The sequence below is a fragment of the Natrix helvetica genome, assembly GCF_964273705.1.
Source record: "Natrix helvetica genome assembly, chromosome: 8".
NCBI classification, from domain to species: Eukaryota; Metazoa; Chordata; class Lepidosauria; order Squamata; family Natricidae; genus Natrix; species Natrix helvetica.
In genome coordinates, this window is record NC_138559.1 from 16137910 (window position 1) to 16159979 (window position 22070).

The 22070-nt window shown below is 36.5% G+C and overlaps 1 protein-coding gene across 4 annotated transcripts in view; it reads left to right on the top strand.

Moving 5' to 3' along the window:
* OGDH (oxoglutarate dehydrogenase) overlaps positions 1 to 22070 on the top strand; it is a 48175-nt gene that overhangs the window by 9109 nt on the left and 16996 nt on the right. Inside the window, exons 3-7 of one of the 4 annotated variants that reach the window (XM_081961196.1) lie at positions 5320 to 5502; positions 8622 to 8712; positions 13387 to 13431; positions 17543 to 17658; positions 20470 to 20624. In XM_081961196.1, the coding sequence (XP_081817322.1) occupies positions 5320 to 5502; positions 8622 to 8712; positions 13387 to 13431; positions 17543 to 17658; positions 20470 to 20624 (590 nt within the window). Of the gene's footprint in view, positions 1 to 5319; positions 5503 to 8621; positions 8713 to 8847; positions 8951 to 13386; positions 13432 to 17542; positions 17659 to 20469; positions 20625 to 22070 lie in introns of all 4 variants that reach the window. The other 3 variants (XM_081961195.1, XM_081961198.1, XM_081961197.1) reach the window with 3 other exon arrangements.

Sequence of the window (22070 nt, forward strand, 5' to 3'; positions counted from 1 at the left end):
CACAATTTACTCTATAATTTCATTTGAATCTTTCCTCCAATATCTCTTTGCAATAAAAGACTTGTTATATTTTACCCCTTCCCATCCTCCTGTTATTCTTTTGAAAACATATCTCTCTACTTTCTTTCTAGGCTATATATAATATATTCCTTGTTCATTATATTTGGGTAATCATTTTGTTCAGTATAATATACCTTTTATATCTATACATACCTGTAATTATTCTTCCTATCTGGATTTTTTTTCTTTTCATGTTTTAGATCATCTGCATTTTTACATTTGCATATCACAGTCTCTAAAATTATTAGTGGAAAATATTGTCTCTTCCTGTCAGGCCCACTAGATAGTCCAGACCAGGATTCAATTCCACAGGCAGACTAAAGCTATTTTTATTGAGATTGGCTGTAATAAAAGAAACTTGCAAGTCTGATTATTCTGTTCCACCTCATCCTTTTAGTTCAGCAAATTAAGGAGCCGTCTGTCTAAACTGCTTCCAAATGTTACCTTGTTCTGAACTTTAAAAATTATTCAGCCCCTTTTGCTTAGGCAACAGATCCTGCATACATTCATTAAAATCACCTTCCTTCTTTTCTACGCTGCTTCCCTGCTCAACTTAATGATCTCTGCGTAAGAAGAGAGAAATTTATTCCTAGGAAAGGCCTTTAACCCATGGCAGAATCCCAGTCATCTGCTGCAATTGATAGAACCAAATCTGACAAAGGCCAGTGTTTGTAATATTTTAGACTTGGATAAGCAGAGAGTTACAGGTAGCTTCCCATCCTCTCTTCTTTGGCATAAGATGCTGCCTACATTATTCATGGCATATGATATTGCTTTTCAAATTTTTTACAGGCTCTCCAAATCAAATGAAATGCCATTCTACGTTCTACCCTGTTTTTTTCACTTACAGAAGTTCTCCCTACTCTCAAGATAGCTTGGCCAATTTTCATTACCCTCTAAGGGATTTAATGCAGGTTATTCTGTGTCACTTAACTCAAAGTCCATCTTTTCTTTACAACATTTGCAGGTGCTTTGTTTCCTATCCTTTAAAAAAATGGGTAAAATGAAAACTAGAATGGCAGAGGAATTTCAACAAATCTTAAAGAGTACTGTTTGCTACGAAAGAGCAGGTTTACCAGTCCAGGTTTTTCCCCCTTGGGGCAGAAGGAGGCTATTAGATTTGCTCTCATGGTTTACATGTGAATATTTGGGTTCTTAGCAAAAGATTTGCTGAGGATCCACTTAATCGTTGTTTAGCCTTGCCCTAGCTCACCACATGCCTGTTTTGAGGTAGAGGCCAGGTATTCCAATCTCAGAACAGTTGTTTGCTGAGATCAAGAGGAGGATGGTGGTTGAAGAAATAAGACCTACTTTATCATTGAAAGGGAACTTCCCTATTGTCCTCTCGATCTTTGAATTGAACTATGTAAATGCGCTCTTACCTAAAGTAAAAGAAGAATGTAACATCTACATGGGGAGGAATCATATAACTTGACCATTGGTTTAACTAATCACTTCTTTGCTAAACCTGTCAACAGTAAAATGTGATCCAATGCTAATTCCTGAAATTGCTTTATAATTAGCGTTCCACAGATTGAATATTGAATGGGAGGTTGCAAAAACTAGCCTGGCCAGGGAAATGACTTAGTAGTCCTAAAGAGTTTTATAATTCAGCTGCACTTGTGGTTTTTTTTGTAGGTTTAATTTGTTTCAGAAGACTAGGAAATGTCTATAGAAGCAGTTTATTATTCTCTGTTCAGTTTCTATTCATAGTTGCACTATGCTACTATCCTCCACAGAATGAGAATGGAGGAAAGTAGGATGGTGCTGTTGAACAAATGCAAAATATATATTTTTCTCTTGGATTAAGGCAGTCACAAGATTAACAGTAAAATCTAGCATAGTTTTTTTTTAATGGCTTGAGATGTACTTTAGAATAGTTATCATGTAATAATTGTCTGAACTATGAATTATATGTTATATTGTAGGTTTTGTGTTGCTTTCATTTCCTCTGTTCTACTAATATGCACAATATTAATATGCACAAGTGTAGCATTTAGAATCAACAGTATTCCTGCAATCATCTCTTTCAACAATTTAGAACTGCTTGAGCTATTGAAGCTATTAAATAAAGAATTTAGAATGCTCCTTTATAGAAAAAAAACCTATATCTGTGCTTGCAGCTTAGACTTTTTTTTTCTTTTGAAATGTTTCATAAGTTAATTTTCCCTCATATTTTGAATACCTAATAGCAGCATCGGGTATTCAGGGATCAAAAAAAGATTTTGGTTTTCTTTATTCTGTGATGCTGAATATTATGGATTTCATCATGCCATATCTTGCATCATGTTAGGTACCAACAGTTGAAGTGCTTACATGTTTGCAGTATAAACATGGTTTATAGTAGCTGAGTATTAATAAAAAATAATAATATAATTAGGCATTTTGTGCGCTTCCTCTCCTTTGCCCTGTTTATAGCCACTAGTCGAAGTATTGTAAGAATAATTATAAGCTTTTATATTGCTGCATTTTATGTTTCCTAAAGATTTTCTTTTAAATTAAATTGTTAATGAAGTATTGATTAAATAGAGACCATAGTGGAGAGGCTATGAAGAAATGGTATTCTTTGTCCTAACCAATGTTTGGTTAGCACAATGCCCCATCATATGTTGTCACATTTTATGATGGTCAATTGAGTAATTTATTGCAATAGGGGTCAAAGTTTTATATCAGGACTTGTTCATTTGATCTTTCACTGCTTTGAATCTGGCAAAGCAATAAGCGGCAACCTTATCAAAACAAGTAGTACTGAGAGCTGTTTTGTCTGCGGTTTTGAAAAGAGAATTCTTTTATGTCATGACAAAGCATGGGCTAATTATTTATTAGTTATTTTTAATCCTGCTTTATAATTTTAATAAAATTGGCAAGCATACCTAATACTATTCCTTCCTCCTATTTTCCTCACAACAATAATGCTGGGTGGGGAATTGGGTTGAGAGCTTGACTGATCCAAAGTCACCTACCAGCTTTCTTGCCTAAGGCAGGACTTGAACTCACAGTCTCCTTAACCACTAGACCTGAAATGCATCAACTGGGTTCAAAGCTATGCAGCCCTTTGGGAATCATTTGGAAGAGAACTTTAATCCCAAGAAAAGGTGTAATTGCTTTAAACCAATGCTTCTCAAACCCAGCTAAATTGCACAAAATTGGATAGTGGTGATTTTCTTTTAGGTAAAAACAGGCAAACCTATTAATGGTTTAGCAGAGTAGATGATCCAGCACAAAATGTTACAAAAAAAGAACTATTCAGAGTTTTTCTAGTTAATAGTTCACAATTTATATTCGGTGGTGTGGTAGCTGAGGAGACCCTGCTGCAATTATTGCCCTTTTCAAGCACCTATGCGCATGAGATAGAGCTTTCCACTCTTGTCTTCATAAAGGCCATAAAATGAAACTGTTTGCTGAACCTGAACATGTTTTTGGTAATGAAGGAAAAGTTCAGGAAGCATTCTTTTAAAAAAAATTGCAGATTGTTGCCACCTTTTTTATTGTTTGTGAATCAAACCTGAAGCACTGCACAATCATAGCCAGAGTCTGTTTTTTCCCCCAAGATTAATGTTGGTATGTCCTGATTTTGTCTTGAATACAGTAGTTGGGTGATACACAGTTTACATAAAAAAATAAAGCTGAAAATAGTGTCAGTAGGAAAAATGGGGAATGATACCACTGCAGTATGAAATTAGCAGGAATTCATGAGATATCTTTTTCTCTTTTGACATCCAATGAACCTTTTTTTAAAACAATAGTGTATATGTTTCTGGAGCTCCTCGGTCATCCAGGTCAGGGTTATTCCAAAGGTGCCTTTTTCAAGAGGCAACTGGACTTTCTGGTTTTTCTTTGAAGAAGCTTGGATAAGAAGTGAAACGTCTTTCAAAGAAAAACCAGAAAGTCCAGTTGTCTCTTGAAAAAGGCACCTTTGGAATAACCCTGACCTGAGGATCTCCATAAAAAGCACCTTTGGGACAATAGTGCATATGATTATCAGATTCCTATATTTATTTTTTGCCCATTTTACATGGATATGACCTTGTATAACAGCTAAAGGTAAAAAAGTTCAATGGAACTTGCCAATATTTAAATTTGAGAAGCAAAGTAACTTTTTTCTTACCTAAATTTCATTTGAGAATCTAATCTTTTTTAATGGGAGAGATTATGAATAAACTATGTCTCTTAGTGTAAAGAAGTGAGATTATTAAAATAAGCTGTATATGAGTTGTTACTATTGTTTCCTAACCATCACTAACCAGGGCAAAGTCATGTATCCATAGAACGGAAAATGTATTTCTTATATGTACATAATTAGCAACATTTGGTAACTGCTTTGTGTTTGGTTATTTGTTGATTTCCAAGAACATAATGCTGGTCCTAAGCATTGCTTTTCCATTTAACTTTCGTTCATATACACGTCAGAAGCAAGCCTGAATTTTTTTTTTAGTAATCATGCAGGTGTTTTAAAGTTCCTACTGGAACCTATGAATCTTACTTTCCTTGCTATGCTCAGTTAGCCTTCATAGTTTGATCAGTGCAACAACACTAGAAATGCATTGAGCTGTTTTGGTGTATTCTTGTAAACGCCTGCCCTTCAAATTGGACTAAACAGAGAAAGAGATGTAACTCTTCTGATTTTGATCTTTGTCTATTTCAATCTGTTTATTTTTATTTTCCAGATAGATATCCTTTTTTCTTCTACAGGTTGTCTTGGACTTAACAACCACTATTGGGATCAGAATTTCTGTTGCAAGGCGGTTGTTTAAGTAACTCAGACCTGATTTTATGACCCCTTTTTTCCCATGGTTATTAATGGAATAACTCCAGTGGTTAAGTGAATCTGATTTCCCCATTGACTTTGCTTGTTGGAATCTGACTGGGATGGTCACAAATTGCAATCCTATGACAGCAGGACACTGCATCCATCATAAATACTGTACATGCCAATTGCCAAGGGCCCAAACTTTGCTCACGTGACTGTGGGGAAGTTGCAGTAGTTGTGAGTGGGAGGACCAGTTATAAGTCACTTTTTTCAATACTGTTGTAATGTCAATCACTAAAGGAATAGTTGTAAGTCAAAGACTCTCGTTGATGTGCTCTACAAATCTTATATGAAATGAATTAAGGGGAGACAGTAAGACTCAGGCTTCTAACTACATTTTGGGTAGTACTACTATAGAAGTGATAGAAATTTGACTTTGTTAAAATAGATGTAAGTTGTTTGGAGAAGTAATTCCCTATAAAATGGACTTTTATTTTTATTTGCTTTAGTCATGGGACATATTCTTTCGCAATGCCAATGCTGGAGCTGCTCCAGGTACTGCTTACCAAAGCCCCCCTCCATTAAATACCAGCCTATCAACCCTGGGACAGTCTCTGGTTCAAGCACAGCCAAATGTAGATAAGCTGGTGGAAGATCATCTTGCAGTCCAATCACTTATCAGGGCATATCAGGTAAGGGTGTGGGTTTTCTTTCTTTTTTTTAATGGTTTATTTTTAAATTTTATGTGTGGTAACTAATTATTGTTTCAGATGTAAGATTTAAACTTGGTGCTTAAATAGAATGAAGTGTTTTTGGTCAACTTGCTTTACTTTTTATTCCAATCACAACCAGAGGAATAACAAATGAAACAAACTAAAACATGAGCAAGATAACTGATGCTCGGTTGTATGTCTTGTTTTACAAACAGTAGAGCAAAATTTGCACACTCCTAGAAACTGAATCACACTGTCCTGATAATAGCATCTGTACATAGAATAATCTGAATTGCTTCAGATTGTTTTGTAAAATAGAGAATAATAAGGAGGGCTTTTGCATCCTTATAAAAATGTAGTATAGCAGGATTTAGTCTTAGTTCATATTCAAGTGGCTTTTTTAAAAATAACAATAACAGTAGCCACTTAGACTTATATATTGCTTCACAGTGCTTTACAGCTGTCTCTAAGCGGTTTAGAGTCAGCATATTGCCCCCAACAATCTGGGTCCTCATTTTACCGACCTCTGAAGGATGGAAGGCTGAGTCAAATATGATCATTGGATTAATTCTTGGTCTTATTGACATTTCTTACTTCATTTCGGGTATTTTTAAGTATGGTTATGCAAATAAAATTGCTAAGATCTTAGGATATTCCTACAATATTTCAAAAAATTGAACAGTATTTCAAGATTTGTAAAGATATTTAATTGCATATTATTGTATTCAAAGCTTTTTCAAAGCCTTTTTTCCTCCCTTAATTTAAAACTGGTTTTTGTTACTTCATTTTTCCTACTCTATATTCTCCTTGAGATGGATCATAAAGCATTAATTGAAAATGTGTAACAGCTTCATATTTCAGAAAATTGCCTACTTAAGAATATGATTTCTGTCATTATATTGTTCACATTTTAAAATCAAATAGCTGCTGTGGTAAATTGCTTTCTTCACACATATGTGTTTTATTTTATACAGTAATACTATTCATAAAAAGATTCCTTGACTAGAAGAATGGACCTTCACTTTTGAGACTTATCACTTACAGTGCTTCAGAAAAAAAAAAGTCAAGATGAAACAGCTTTTTCAATATGCAGTTTTATGCAGTGCCTTTATGCAGCATTTAATCTATGTAATTAACCTAATTGACTTGTTCCGATGGGCAGGAGCAAAAAAAATGGAATTTAATAGAGTAATGATAATTCTACCCTTAAAACCATCTGGCGTAGTCTCTTAATCCCAGATGGGACATTCCATTGCTGTCAAGAATCAAGTATATGGAGCCCTGTTCCATAAGCATCTTTTAGAAACAATTTTTCCTTATAACAAAATGTAAGTTTTGCTCTGAGGTAGCACAGTTTAAAAGAAATACCTTCAATGAAATTCTATAAAAATATATGAATAATAAGAACATTATTCTTATTTAAAACACTAGAAGAAAAATAATAATTTTGCTGTGGTTAAAATTGTTCATTGTAGATCAGGTAAGCTAGCTACCATACTTAGCCATATTTCTAGATATAACATTGATTTTTGAATCTGCATCCTCGTCTTGCCACTCAAATTGCATTGCCCAAATTGTTTTTATGAGAACAGTTACATGAGACCCTTTATATATTACAAAGAGAGAGGTGACAGGATTTTCTTAAAGTTTAGCCTATATAAAAGATTTCTAGTTAAAATATTGTACATAAATATAGGGAAAAATACCTTAGCAGGATCAGTTCCAGAGAAATTATTATGTCTTAATAAGATATGTTCTACCCTTGCTAGACGAAGAAGTATGTACACAAATGAAGAAATTACAATACATCATCCAAGATTTTATCTATTCACTTCTTCACATTTCTATCAGTTACGTAGACAGTGTTAAAAATCCGGTCACTTGTGGCTTCATCTCTGTTGTTATTTTCCAGCATTAGAATCAATAAACCTAGTAAACAGGAGAATTAGAATTAAATTGGGCTAATGTAAATTGCATTCTCTGTACGACTTTCTCAGAATAAAGTTGGCTACAGAAATTGTTTTTCTATTTCTGTTTTTCAAATGAATGTTGTTATAATGAGACATAAAAGTACATTATTGTGGTGAGCTTTTATTAGACTATTTCCTATGTTAAAAAAATAAATATTTTGCTGCCTAACAACAATATTCATAACATCAAGTGGTATATTGATTAGGATTGGCACCATTTCACAAAATATGATGGTGAAAAACCCTATAATTAACATTGAAATATTTGTTGCGGACCAATCAATGTGATACTCAAATAGTAGATTGAATGAAATAAGGAGCAAAGATCTCCATTTTGCAATATTGTCTAAACATCTTATTTCAACAGATCTTAAACTAAGGCTTATTCAATAAAGAATAATATTTTGGATTTATTGAACTTAATTGCATTTGTATTAAAATGGAAATTATTGTATTGTTGGTGAGGCAATGAGAATGTTTCCCTCAAACATATTTTCCCTTGTGTTTCTTTTTAGTTATATTCTGTGAAGAAGTCTATCTCTCTTTCTCTTTTTGTGTGTGTATGTCTGTATTCAGATGTCCACATCCATTTGGGCTATGTATCTATATATAGAAATTAGCCACTGGACAAAAGAAATTGATTTTCCAAGTCCTTCCTATTTCTAAGAGAATTGGAAAGATAAATGCATGGCCCCAATTACTTAGTGGTCTGAAGACTTGATACTATTTGCAACTTACAAATGTGTTGCTTTTAGCAATAAATTATATGTCAATTATTCTAATGAAATTAGTTATAATTTCATGAAACGTTTGTGTAAAATTGTATATGTACGTGTATATGTATATATCCTTTTATATGTTATTTTTGTTTTTTCTTATTTTTTCCCAGTTTAAATCAACAAATGAAGGGAAATTTTAAAGTACTAAGTCACAAGATTTTTACTAAATACATCAAATTTTCTTACTTCAAGAAAAAAAAATACTTTTTTATATAAATGTAAGATAGTTTTTCATAAATTCATAATTCTGTTGAAATGCAACAGCGTGGATTTGGATAAATTCAATATTCCTGCAATGGGAAGGATGATTGTTACCTAATTTCGTGACTAATTTTGTTGTTGTTTCTAGGTCAGGGGTCACCACATTGCCAAGCTTGATCCTCTCGGCATTAGTTGTGTAAATTTTGATGATTCGACAGTAACTGATTCGCCAAACATTGGTGAGAATTATTCTGCAAGTTGAATGCAACGTTTAACTTTTATACCCCTTTCCTTTCCATCTCTCTCCCCCCCCCCCTTCCCCAATTCCATCTTTTGGTTTCCACTATCCTTTTCATTTCCGGCCCATTTCATAGATTCGAGGGCATCATGTAGCCCAGCTCGATCCATTGGGCATCTTGGATGCTGATCTGGACTCTTCCGTTCCAGCTGATATTATCACTTCCGCAGACAAACTGGGTGAGGGCTCCAAAAAGCAGCTAGTGCCGCATCGCTTGGGCTCCTCTCTCACTTTCACAGCTTCTAAATAGATTGCTTCACTAAATTTGAAGGGAAAGGTCTTAAGTTTCCTTTCTAATGATCACTTAAAAAAAAAGAATGTTGGCAGTGTTGATCTGTCCCTAGTCACTTACCACTGTAGCCTCAAATAATGGCATCCCCAGTTCGAGACAGCTTGCAGTCTCCTCTTTACAGTCCTTGTGATTTGGAGTCCAGCTATAAGAAGGTGTGACTAGCAACTGTGAATACTCTGCCACTCCAAGAAAATGAGTGTATTAGAGTGACGGACACATAAGCATCCCTTAAACTGAAAGTATTCTAAAGGTCAACAGAGCTCTTCTTTAGAGCTCTGGTGACTTCTTGGAGCTTGGTACTGATGGCTATTATAGGCAGGAGTGGGAAAAGAGACAAGTTTCTCTCATGTCTTTCTCACTCACTTGAGGTCAATGCATGATTTAGGGCATGCTGCACAGCTAAGACAATACATAGACACAATTTCAACTTTGACTAATGACTCCATCAGTGATCATGATAAGGAAGCTTTGGAATGCATTCCCACATCTAATCAAAATACTGAAAGGAAACAGATCCTTGGCTGGAGAAGTGCATGTGTGGTTCTCAGGTGAAGGTGCACTTGCTGAGCAATACTTGGAATTTGGTTTTCCAGTAGAGCTCACTGTGTTTGTTAATTTTGGCCACTATTTTTTCCTTCAACATAGGGCAAGTTATGGTCGTTGAGCATTACTGATTGCTGGTGCTTTCCACAGGTTAATCAATCTGGCTCTGCAAATGCTTCTAAAGTAGCATGCTTCTAACTTAGAACAGAGTAAAAATAATGACAACTAACCCCTTTCAAGACTAAATGTTGATTAGAGTATTTGTGCATGTCAAATAAACGATGTGACTCATTCAGAATTGACAGTGTGTACTGATTAGATGGTGTATGTGTGTATCGGTGAAATGGAAAGCATCTGAGAAAATCAGAGTTGGTTGAAAGATGAGGTACTATATAAATATTTTAAATGGATACAATTAAATGAAACCGCAATATAACTTTGATGAATATCTAAGAACACATTGAGTGCAGTTCGCTTTACTAAATCTCCATTCTGAAGTTATTGCCCCCGGTACATTAAGCAGAACTCCAAAATCCAGAAGGTTGTACCAGGCCTTAACAGATCCCCAATATTGGGGGAAGGGGGTATATTGAGGAATTCCTTCCACATTTCACAAAGATTTTTAAGATTCACCTTAGGCAGGCATAACTATTTTGAGTGCACTGGAATGATGCTGGCTTCTGAATTGTGTGTGTGTGTGTGTGCGTGTGTGTGTGTAATGGGCACTTCAAGTGGTTTCATCTGTGCATTACCTTGGTCTACTGTCAGATCTACTGAATGGTTGAAATTGTTACATTAATATTTTATTGGAATGTAGAAATTATGATAACTTTTTTCTGAATAAAAATTGAACAATATAGGAGATGATTTTAAAAATGTAAGGATTATATTTTATTTATTTTACCAGCATATTATATAAATTCATGGTATAAAATATAAATAAGTAGCATGGGCTCCATGCATAGTAGTTGTTGTCAGTCCTACAAGGCAGACCAAACGAAGAAAGCAACACCATATTGATCAATACTGCTTTTGTTATAACAGCTATAATAACAGAATCTTACAAACCTGAATATAGTTCCCCCTCCATCTCTTTATCCCCACATGAACTAGGGAAGGGCTTCTCTTAGTCGTTTTCTCGTTAATTTCCTAGCTAGGCTCAGGCCCCTTTCACATTGTTGCCTTGAAAGCAATTCTTCATCCTGTCTTCAAAGCCATTCTCCATCTAGGTGGAGATAGCATCCAAGAATGAATGAACACTTCTGCTCGCTGACTGGACTGAGACTGTCAAAGCTGTTAGGACACTTCCCTGTTGCTAGGGCTTCCCAGCTTTCGACTCAGTCTCTCAGCGTGGACAGTTGTGTCTAACCTTATCCCTTTGAGAATTCCTGGATGCACATCAAATTAATCATTTATTTGTGAGTAACTGATCCAGGTGACTCCCTCTCCTACGTAGAGTCACTGGGATTCCCTTCAGAGGTGGGAGCTTCGGCCCAAGCCTCTGAAGGAGCTGATCTTCTTGTCAGCAAAAAAAACATGACAGTTGCGCTCCATTTTGAAAGACTGGAGTTCGCGTGTTTTTAGACTGTATTGTGGCCGTCTTATACAGCCGCAGCTTCGCACCTTGGCTCCTGTCAAATTTGCAGGCTTTTACAACAGCAGAGTTTCCAATAGACACTTTGCTTGAAACCATATGCACACATTCAGACCAGCAAAACTGCATGAGCGGTGGATGCCATTCATAATTGGTAGCTGATAGATATATACTTTAGTTCAGGAAGATTCAGATAAGGGTTGCTCTTGTCTCTGTACCTTTCAAACAGCTGATATTGTTTATTGAAGAGATGTGCAATGACTTTGAAACTAGTATCCTGGTCAACAGTTTTAGAATGAAGCTAAGTTTGTATTATCTAACAACAATAGACAAGATCATATTCATATTAAGTGTTTCACCTTTGACCCCTTTTCACACTTTATTTTCATTTTAATCTGAAAGAGCATTGTCTAGCCAGAAAACCCTCCAGATATATGGATTTCCACTTCCAGAATTCTCCAGGCAGTGTAGTGATTGTGCGGGATTCTAGGAATCAAATTCCAACATATATGTAGAATGCCAAACTGAGGATAAAGTAGTCTGTAACTTCAGAACAAATCAGAACCTCTTAAAACAAGGCTAATGTAATTGTCCCTGCTCTTACCATATGTAATGGATTGAGAGTTGAAGTGATACTTGGGAGAATGTGAGGAAGACAGACATCTCATAGCCAAGGAAGCAGGAAGACCCAGAGGCCTCTGAAGTTTTCTGCTTCTAAGTGGGAGATTTAAGACTTTGGGACCATACCACAAAAACTAAGATTCCAAATGTGACATATAATCATTTTGATGAATCATAATTTCAGGTCCTTCCACCACTTTATAAAGACTATTCTATTCCCATGACACATGCTTTGGGAGAGTTATTCTTAGGAAACTCCTAATTGCCCCATCTTTTAAAATCTCAATAATATTAATTTAAAAGGGGTTTCAGGACTTCAACCTTTTTGTTTGTTCTGTTAGACAATGCAGAACACACAATACTGCGAGTCATCCAGAACTTCTAAGATTCCATATACACTTATTCAAAAACCACATAATTAGCTGAATTATTTGGAACTGAAATGACATATCTCCAGAATAGTGGTGAAAAGTCAGTGGCAGGATGAGATATGCATTGGACAAAAAGCAAGTTCTAGGCAACACCATATCCTTTTCTTAAAAATGTAATAGGATTTTTGCCCTAATCTGCAGACCAGTTAGACACCAAGAGCAAAATAAAAGCTCATCCTAATAATTTATATACAGTGTATCTGATATTAAAGTTTACAAACCTAGTAGCTGTTGAATCTTTTCATCTATTCATTTGTCCAGCAATTTTTAAATGCAGATTTGCAGAATTCAAAACATTTTGGGAGGGAAAGAATTCTACTATGTTATTATCAAGACATCCAAGTGTATTATATTTGCGGGCTACATGCAATAAAATTATTGTTGATCTTGTCTGACAGAATGTAATTCTCTCTTGTGCAGTAACAATCTAGAAGAGTAATCTGTGTATTTATAGAGTCAAAGCTATAAACTTGTTTTCAGTTGAACTGTGTTTCTCACTTTTATAAATAAGAATAGGAAAACTAGAATTGTCCTTGCATAGATTGTTGATTTAAGGTTCAGGTACATAAACAAGACTGTAACTTTTCCTAATCTTTGTTACTTTTCAGTTCAATTCCATACCACAGAATATGGTAGCATAAAGTGTGTGAATCCTATGCTGTCTTTTTCCTTGCCAGTGCAGTAAATCGTAACAGTCTCATGTAGAAGGGGTACAAGATTCTGTCATACTTGTTTCACTTGTGATTTTTGACTGGGAACTTGTCCTAAGGATATTTAACAACTTTAATGTTTAGGGTTTTTTTTTCTATTTGCATAAGCAATGAAGTCCAAAATATGTAACTTAACTGCCATTATCTGTCAGGTGTAACTGCTGTGCTTATTTTATTCTCTTTGCGGTCAATATGGCTGGTTCTGAAAGATTCTTCAGATTTTCTCCTGGCATACAGTTCATCTAACTCCCTTTTCTTTGGTGATATTTTTTTTTATTGTGTATGTGCGAATGCTGTTTTTAAAAGCTTACTTTCTCTTTTTGCAACTACTTTCTCAGTTCTTTGGAATTTAAAAAAGAAACTAACTTTGACTCAGTTTCTCTGTCTTCTCCTTTCTGCACCCAACCTTTCCCTCCCTCCCCAGATCTTGCTGTATTCAAGGAGCGGCTGAGAGTGCTAACAGTAGGAGGTATGCAAATAATGAGCGTTTAACCCTTCTGGAGTTTAGGACTCTCTGAATAGTTGACTCTGGGCATGTACAGTGTAGGTAAAGTTACAACTTGCCCCATTTTACAGCAGTGTTTTTGGTCTTTTGTCTTTTCCCGTCAGAATCGCTTTCAATGTTAACAGTCGGAGACGTGTGTGTTATCAAAGCGCTTCATCAGTCACGCTCCTCAGTTATGTTCTCTTTCATTGGGTTCAATTTGGTAGCTATTTTCTCTTTATTTACTTTCTGTTTGCTTCTTACAGAAAGCTTTGTTGTGCTTTTAACACATTGGCCTCTGTTGAAATGTATTTGTTAATTGGATGTTCATCAGAACACGTATCATATTGGTCGAGGTATATTCGCTGATTTTTGTGTTGTTTTGTGCAGGAAAGTTCTTTGTGAATAGTGGAATTTAGGATGCGAGTTGTTCACAACTGCATCTGCATTGCTAAAAGAAAAATGAAGTGCCATCTTTTCATAAGCTTGCTCTGGTTTTTTGCAGAATAGCTGAGCACTTTAATCGCAAGCTTCTAGCTGAAAATGTATGGCTTTTAATCTAATGATTGAAAGCAACAATGTCAATTATAATGTAAACGCAGCTCAGCAGTTTATCTGAGTGTCTTGTTGCAATGGCGTGTTTTGACATGCTGAAGGGTTTTGAGAAAATTCTCCATCATTTGTGCAAATGTGATGCCTATAATAAACAACTCTTCCAATCACATTCCCCAAGATACATAATTGTGTTTTAGCTTAAGAATAGGAATGACTTTTGCCTTTGTTTTTCAATTCAAGGTTTTTATTTTTTATTACAAATTTTAACATATTTTATAAACAAAGTGTTGTCCGGGTCTTTTCTTTTACATCCTCTCATATACATAATCCATTTTACATCATAGTTCTGTTTCCAATTTCAGCCATATTATTATCTTTCCATATTTTTTATCTTATTTGCTTCTTAGTACATAGACAACATCACTAATTGCCCCTTCAAGGTTAAACCAAATTATCATTTCACATTTCATCTGTTGGCTTCGTCTATAAGCAACATACATCCTCAAATTCAGTTTTTACATAGAGAACGTTTACCTTAATTAATTATCCACAATTAACAATGTTACTATAATTCCCTTATGTCTTAATTGAATACATACCATTAACAATATTAATACAATTCCCTTTAATCTACTAATATGTTCCTTCTTTCCCTTCCTCCTCCTCTTGGTCTCTCAGAGATTCCACTTCTTATTAATTTTCTTCTTTTCTCCCATTCTTCTAGCTTTTTCTTATTTTTATAATTATTGTATCTTCTGAATCCTTTTTCTCACTTTTAATTTTATGGTTCTAGTAGTTTCCCCCAGGGTTTTTCCTATTTTCTTCCCACTATTTCCTTTCTTGCTGTTTGATTGTTTCTTTTGGGGGGCACATTCCCCCCACTGTGAATCCCAGTGAAATCATCTGTTTTTATTTTCAGTTCCTTTTTCTTCAGTATTATTTTCTTATTCTTCATTGGTGCCCTCTTTCACCCCTTCTCTCCTAATTCCTGGTCTGTGTACTCCATCTGAATTTCTAGCTTTTTCTTACCATTGAAAGTTTCACGCGCATTTTTTAACATCTCAAATAGTTCATCATACATCCAAGGCTCCATATTGCTAGTTAAACTAGTTTAACAATTTTTAAATACTTTTGGGTTATATCAAATTAGAGCTTAAAGTCCATGCAGTCCTTTTATTTCCAAATTTTAATGTCCAATTCTAGAATTAATTGAGTCCAATCCAAGTTGAGAATTTATTTTCTTCCACAGCTATAGAGAATCGAAGCCAAACAATGTAGCAAAAACAAACACTCCTTAAAAGTGCTCACAGCTCCAAATTATCTTTTCTGTGGCCAAGGTCAAATTTAGCAGCTGTCCTTTCCCTTTTTCCTTTCATCAATTGGCGTAGCATTCTTTTCCCACCAGCAGATGACTCTCTCCAATCCGCAATACACTCCAACCAGCTGATTGTCAAAAACTGTCAAAAAACACTATAAATCCACGAAAGAAAAAAGGTGCTTTCCCTCCGGATTCTATTCTTTTATTATTTTTAATGTCTTCAAATCCAAATATAAGAAACAAGAATCCTCTAGGGCTTTAGTATTTTAACCTCCGCTTTATCCTCCTTCCTCCATAAAATTTCCCAAATGCCAGTTAGCCGCTAATTCAGCTCCAGGACCCTTTTAAAGTCTAATGTCAAAGTTTCCTTTTACCTGTGAATCATTCACCCAGTTCTAACACTCCGTTCCAACATCACTCCTGCTCAAAAAGCTTAGTCCGGTTGCCTTAGCTTCAAAGCGGTCATTTGAATATGGCCGCTGCCCCCGCTGTCAGTTTGAAGAGCTTTTCTCCAACCTACCGAGGAACTTGCTGGTTCCTCTTGGTCATCCAAGATGCCTCCGGTCTGAAGACCTCCTAACAGCAGTTTGTCCAGTTGGATTTTGGCAGAGTTCGTCGGAGCCCGCTATTTTCCAACAGGTCTCACCATGACGCTTCCAGTTGTTCGACTTTTTTCAGGCCAATTATCTACAATATAATTATTACAGTAGATATCTATCTCATCTTTTATTCAAGAGTCCTAAGTAGCTGAATGTAGATTTGGACCCAAAATGTCTATTGTAAAAGGCATTCTCTACTTAAGGTACTGAATTAACCAGCCAAACATTGCTTTCATACGGTATAGCTATTACATTGGTCGCCTATTTTCTTTGCCATCATTCTGCATCATTGATGGCCAATGATTTGTATACCTGAATGAACATTGTGTGCCAAACAATATTAAAACAAGAATGGAGTGTCTTTTCTTCGTGATAGCCCTATTTTTCTTTTTGATCTGTTTCAAAGAATTTGTAATCTTGTTAAAGTGAGAAGAATGGAATTGCCTCCTACACAATATTTCCTCAGGCACTGAGGTCCATTATGTCCTGCTGCATCTGATGCAGGGTTGGTAGAAATCTAGAGGGAAAAGTCTTCTTGATATAACAATCAAGTTATGGAATTGGCTGTCCAGGAGTCATATATCACTTCCAGCAATCCAGAAGCTTTACTAGGTTATTAATTGTCTCCCATCAGGAATTCGGCATTTATATGATTTTGGCCTCTTATATAACTGAGGATCTTCTTTCTAGTTTCTTTTGTATTTTGTGATAATTTAGTTACTCTGTTAGATTTATTTATCTTTCATTGCTTAGCATTTAGTTGAAGGGAAGGTGAGGGATAATTTTAAAACTTGTCTATGGTAGTTGCCTGTTCTCATCAGGCTGCAATACAGAATTGGCACTTCTGAAAAATTCCATTTTTGTCATCTTTCCAGCTTTGAAAGCTATCTGATCATCAATTGCAGAACAATTTTTAAGTATCCCAGCAGCTGATGCAAAAATATGTTAATGTTAGTCCTGTTACAGTCTAGCTACACAATACATATGTAGCCAGTGTGGGAAGGAATGTTTGGTAATAGCTCTTCAATACTTTTGAGATTTCTAGAAGTCGAAGTGTTTGTGAGGCTTGTAGAAAGTTTTGTCTTCATAGAGACAATTTCAATATAAAATCCTTGTTCCTTGTAGTGAGCTATTCAGGAGAGTCCTCTGCAGAACCCTGTATCATCCTGAGGCTTTTCATACTTTTGGTTCTGGGAAATTGGTCCTTTAACTCTTAATTTCCTGCTTCATTTTTTTTTAATTTTGAATATGTGGTGGAATGTGGTGGCACTATGTGTTTGCTGTACTTGTACCCCTTATGTTCTACAAATGTATGTGTGGAGGTCTAAATTTCACGTTAATCATTTCCCTGGGTTTAATTACCAATTTTTCATGGCAAGTATATTTCTTACGTTCATATGCTGCGTGACTTTTATACTTCTTTTGTTCTCACTTTACCTGTCCAATATTTTAATTCCTGCTTATGTTTTGTTCATACAAACCTCCTTCATGCTTACTTTGTGCTGCTTTTCTTGTCCCTCCCCCGCCTCTACCAAAAACCTGGTTTCCTGTGTACCGACTGTCTCGAACTGAACACTTTCCCCAATCCTCCTTTGCCTTCTGCTACCTATGCAAAATCCTGCAGGGTTTTATGGCCTACATGAATCGGACCTCGACAAAGTCTTTCACTTGCCAACTACGACTTTCATTGGAGGAAATGAGTCCGCTCTTCCGCTTCGGGAAATCATCCGCCGTTTGGAGGTAAGAAAGCCAGCTAAAGGGATCTTGGAGTCCTAGTGGACAACCATTTAAATATGAGCCAGCAGTGTGCAGCAACTGCCAAAAAAGCCAACACAGTTCTAGGCTGCATCAACAGAGGGATAGAATCAAGATCACGTGAAGTGTTAATACCACTTTATAAGGCCTTGGTAAGGCCACACTTGGAATACTGCAGTCAGTTCTGGTCGCCACGATGTAAAAAAGATGTGGAGACTCTAGAAAGAGTGCAGAGAAGAGCAACAAAGAGGATTAGGGGACTGGAGACTAAAACATATGAAGAATGGTTGCAGGAACTGGGTATGTTTAGCTTAAGAGAAAGAATGACTAGGGGAGACATGATAGCAGTCTTCCAATATCTCAGGGGTTGCCACAAAGAAGTGGGAGTCAAACTATTCTCCAAGGCACCTGAGAGTAGAACAAGAAGCAATGGGTGGAAATTAATCAAGGAGAGAAGCAACTTAGAACTGAGGAGAAATTTCCTGACAGTTAGAACAATTAATCAGTGGAACAGCTTGCCTCCAGAAGTTGTGAATGCCCCAACACTGGAAGTCTTTAAGAAGATGTTGGATAGCCATTTGTCTGAAACGGTATAGGGTTTCCTGCCTAGGCAGGGCGTTGGACTAGAAGACCTCCAAGGTCCCTTCCAACTCTACTATTGTATTGTAAACATTTTTGGGATCATGTGGATGTAAACCATCCAGTGAAATCACCAGGAATCAGGCAATAATAATAAGGAATAATTTTCTAGTAACTAGAAAATCAAAAGAATATGCCAGCACTGAAATCTTACATAATACAAGAGAAAGATTGGTCTGTAAGGTGGACGTCATCAGACCTACCATAGAGAAGACCTGCAAAGTTTGATATGAACAAAAGAATATTTTAGCTTATGGAAACATGTATAATCATGTCATGTATAATCTTAAACTTATGAATCTATTTTAATGAAATAAATTGTTAGGCTACTTGATATCCACTATCAAATTAAGTAGCCATGTTTGTACAACATTCTGCTGCATAATTAACCATGGTTTATCAAACGATCCCAATTGCCTGAATTCCTAAACGCTGAACTATAAATGGGCTGAACTAACTGGCTTTCCTATTACTCTGAAATACAAATAGCCAAGACCCATTTTAGCCCTCGTGTTGTGCAAGCCCAGTCCCTATTTTAGAAAGCTGTAAAATAAAAACTATTAACGTGGTTTCCCCATACCCTCAAAAACAATCAGGAAAGAACAAAGCTGTTCTAGTGAGTTCTCTATTCTAAAAAAGGATGCATTGTGGGAAAATGCTCACATATGAACATTTAAAATGGTCATTTCCAAAGGAAGCACTTTTCTTCCTTTGTTTCCTGGCAGTCACATAATTTCCTTTGACAATAATGGGTGACTCTGCTAAAAAAAAACCAAAGCTGTTGCTGACTAAAAAAAAACTGGGAAAAAAAGAAGGAAATGGAATTCGAAAGCAAAAAAAAAACAATATCTCAAGGTCATTTTAACTCCTTTAAGGACTCTGCTATAATTGCCTTCTGTAGAAACAAAACTTCAGCTACCTCATTAGTGGTGCTTTTTCCCTGGCCCAGCTTCCCATTAATTCTGGGTTTGGGAGTTGTTCTCCCCTTCCTGATAAGCCAGCTTCTAATTTCTATCTTATATTAAGTAGCAGTACTTTTTGCTGAAGGGAATGTTTCTCTGTCCCCTGCTCATGTTCTTGGCATCACGACTCTGGCTAAAAATAATTTCCAGCAAGGTTATTTAAATGCCATTTCTTGCCAAACATTTTCCGTTCCTCTGTTTGTTGTCCCTCTACTCCACCTCTCCCTGGCACAGTATTTTCCATTACCTGGGGTGTAAATTCAGTGGTTTTCAAATTCCTGACTTCAAGAAACACTTTGCACCTAGGTTTATCTTTCTTTGATTTTAGCAAGTATTCAGATTGTTGAGTGCGCTGGACAACAGAACTGTGCTTGCTTTGAAAATGATTAAAAGGAGGTGCTTTGGAAAATATGGAAATATTACGCCTTTTTAAAGCAACTACCACTTTTTTTTCCAGATTCCCCCTAAGCTTGAAAACAGAGCAGGCCATTCTCATTAAAGTGCAGCTTCTTTAATAAGTTAGCCCCTTAAAGCAACCAAGTTCTTTTCAGGCAATTTTTAGCTAGAAGACTAAAGAAAAAGAAACACATAGATCTTTTTAAAGAAATGCCACAGCCATCTCCCGCACATGTCAAACCATTTCTTTTTGCCAGTGTCTCTTGTAAACCAGAACCCCTTCCAAAGCATATCAACATTTTTGTGCAGCAGCATATTGCATACGTAAATCCAAAGCTAACAATATTTTCCTAGGAAAAACTGGCTGCTACATCTGATCTTTTCACTTAGTGGTCTCCTGATGTCCACTGTTAATTGAAGATCTTGGAAATAACTAACTTTTCATTTTATAACTAAATGTAACCTTCCGTTTTATAATGGAATAGAATTGTTCAAACAGTCTTTGGTTGCCAAATCGTGACCATTTACATTTTTTAAGAATAACATATTGTCTAACTAGTGCATAATTTGTTGGATTTGATTTGTGAGCACTTGGACTGAAATCATAGTTTATCTGAAACTCCATTAACTGGCTTAGACTTTCGGTGTTGACTTAATCATCACAGTATTAACCTGGTTTTCAGAAAGAGAAAAACTTATGAATAAGATTAAGACATAGCTCATATAAAGTAAGCTTTTAATTTGTGCTTGGAAATGGTTGACTATTCTGCTCCAACTTGCATCTTTCCTTCTTTAACAGATGGCTTACTGTCAGCACATTGGAGTAGAATTTATGTTTATTAATGATCTTGAGCAATGTCAGTGGATAAGGCAGAAATTTGAGACGCCTGGTATCATGCAATTCTCCAGTGAGGAGAAGCGCACCCTGCTGGCCAGACTTGTGCGTTCAACCAGGTATTTCTTTTTCATTAACTTGCATAACTGCCATTGGTTGGAGGTACAGGTATCGGTAGTAGAAGAATTAGATTCAGTTTTAAGCTTTCCTAGTTCATATTTCATCTTTAAGAAGATGTTGGATAACCATTTGTCTGAAACAGTATAGGGTTTCCTGCCTAGGCAGGGGGTTGGACTAGAAGACCTCCAAGGTCCCTTCCAACTCTGCTATTGTATTGTATTGTATTGTATCACTCTTGAAACATTGGCTAAACTTTCAATTGGCAATATAAAATTTCTCCTACATAATGAGCAAAGAGGGAAACTGTTGTGAAACTGCCATCTAGGCTGGAAAGGGGGGTCAAGCGAGAGTCTAGTTTGGAGTCATTGTATAGCAGCAACTGCCTAAATCTTGACCTCTTCCAAGATCCATGAAGCCTATCTGAGCCAGCAGTGTGCAGCAGCTGCCAAAAAAGCCAACACTGTTCTAGGCTGCATCAACAGAGGGATAGAATCAAGATTACGTGAAGTGTTAATACCACTTTATAATGCCTTGGTAAGGCCACACTTGGAATACTGCATTCAGCTTTGGTCGCCACGATGTAGAAAAGATGTGGAGACTCTAGAAAGAGTGCAGAGAAGAGCAACAAAGATGATTAGGGGACTGGAGACTAAAACATATGAAGAACAGTTGCAGGAACCGGGTATGTCTAGTTTAGTGAAAAGAAGGACTAGGGGAGACATGATAGCAGTCTTCCAATATCTCAGGGGTTGCCACAAAGAAGAGGGAGTCAAACTATTCTCCAAGGCACCTGAGGGCAGAACAAGAAGAAGTGGGTGGAAACTAATGAAGGAGAGAAGCAACTTAGAACTGAGGAGAAACTTCCTGACAGTTAGAACAATTAATCAGTGGAACAGAAGTTGCCTCCAGAAGTTGTGAATGCCCCAACACTGGAAGTCTTTAAGAAGACGTTGGATAGCCATTTGCCTGAAACGGTATAGGGTTTCCTGCCTAGGCAGGGGGTTGGACTAGACGTCCTCCAAGGCCCCTTCCAACTCTGCTATTGTATTGTATCTGGTCATTCCAGAATAAGGGAAGCAGTCTGGTAAGATTCTTGTAACGTGTAGCAAACAATAAAGTTACTGACTTTGGCTACTCATGAGAGACCATAGTTATCTGCACCTGACAGTAACAGGATTTGTTGAAGTAGTCATCCAGACCAACATGCATTCAAGGAGAGCAAATTAGTTTTCCTCCTGATAGGTGACACTTGGAGCAGGGGTAGGAGGAAGGAAAGCAGAGTATCCCCTAATCAATGTCTTCAAGTTACTACACATTTCATTCGGTAACAGCAGCAACACTTCCCAGCCTCACTCCTGAGATGTAGTAAGATAGACCATAAGAGCTGTACGATTTACATCCACACATTCTCCTCACAAGGACAGGAGGGACGCACATTGGCTAAG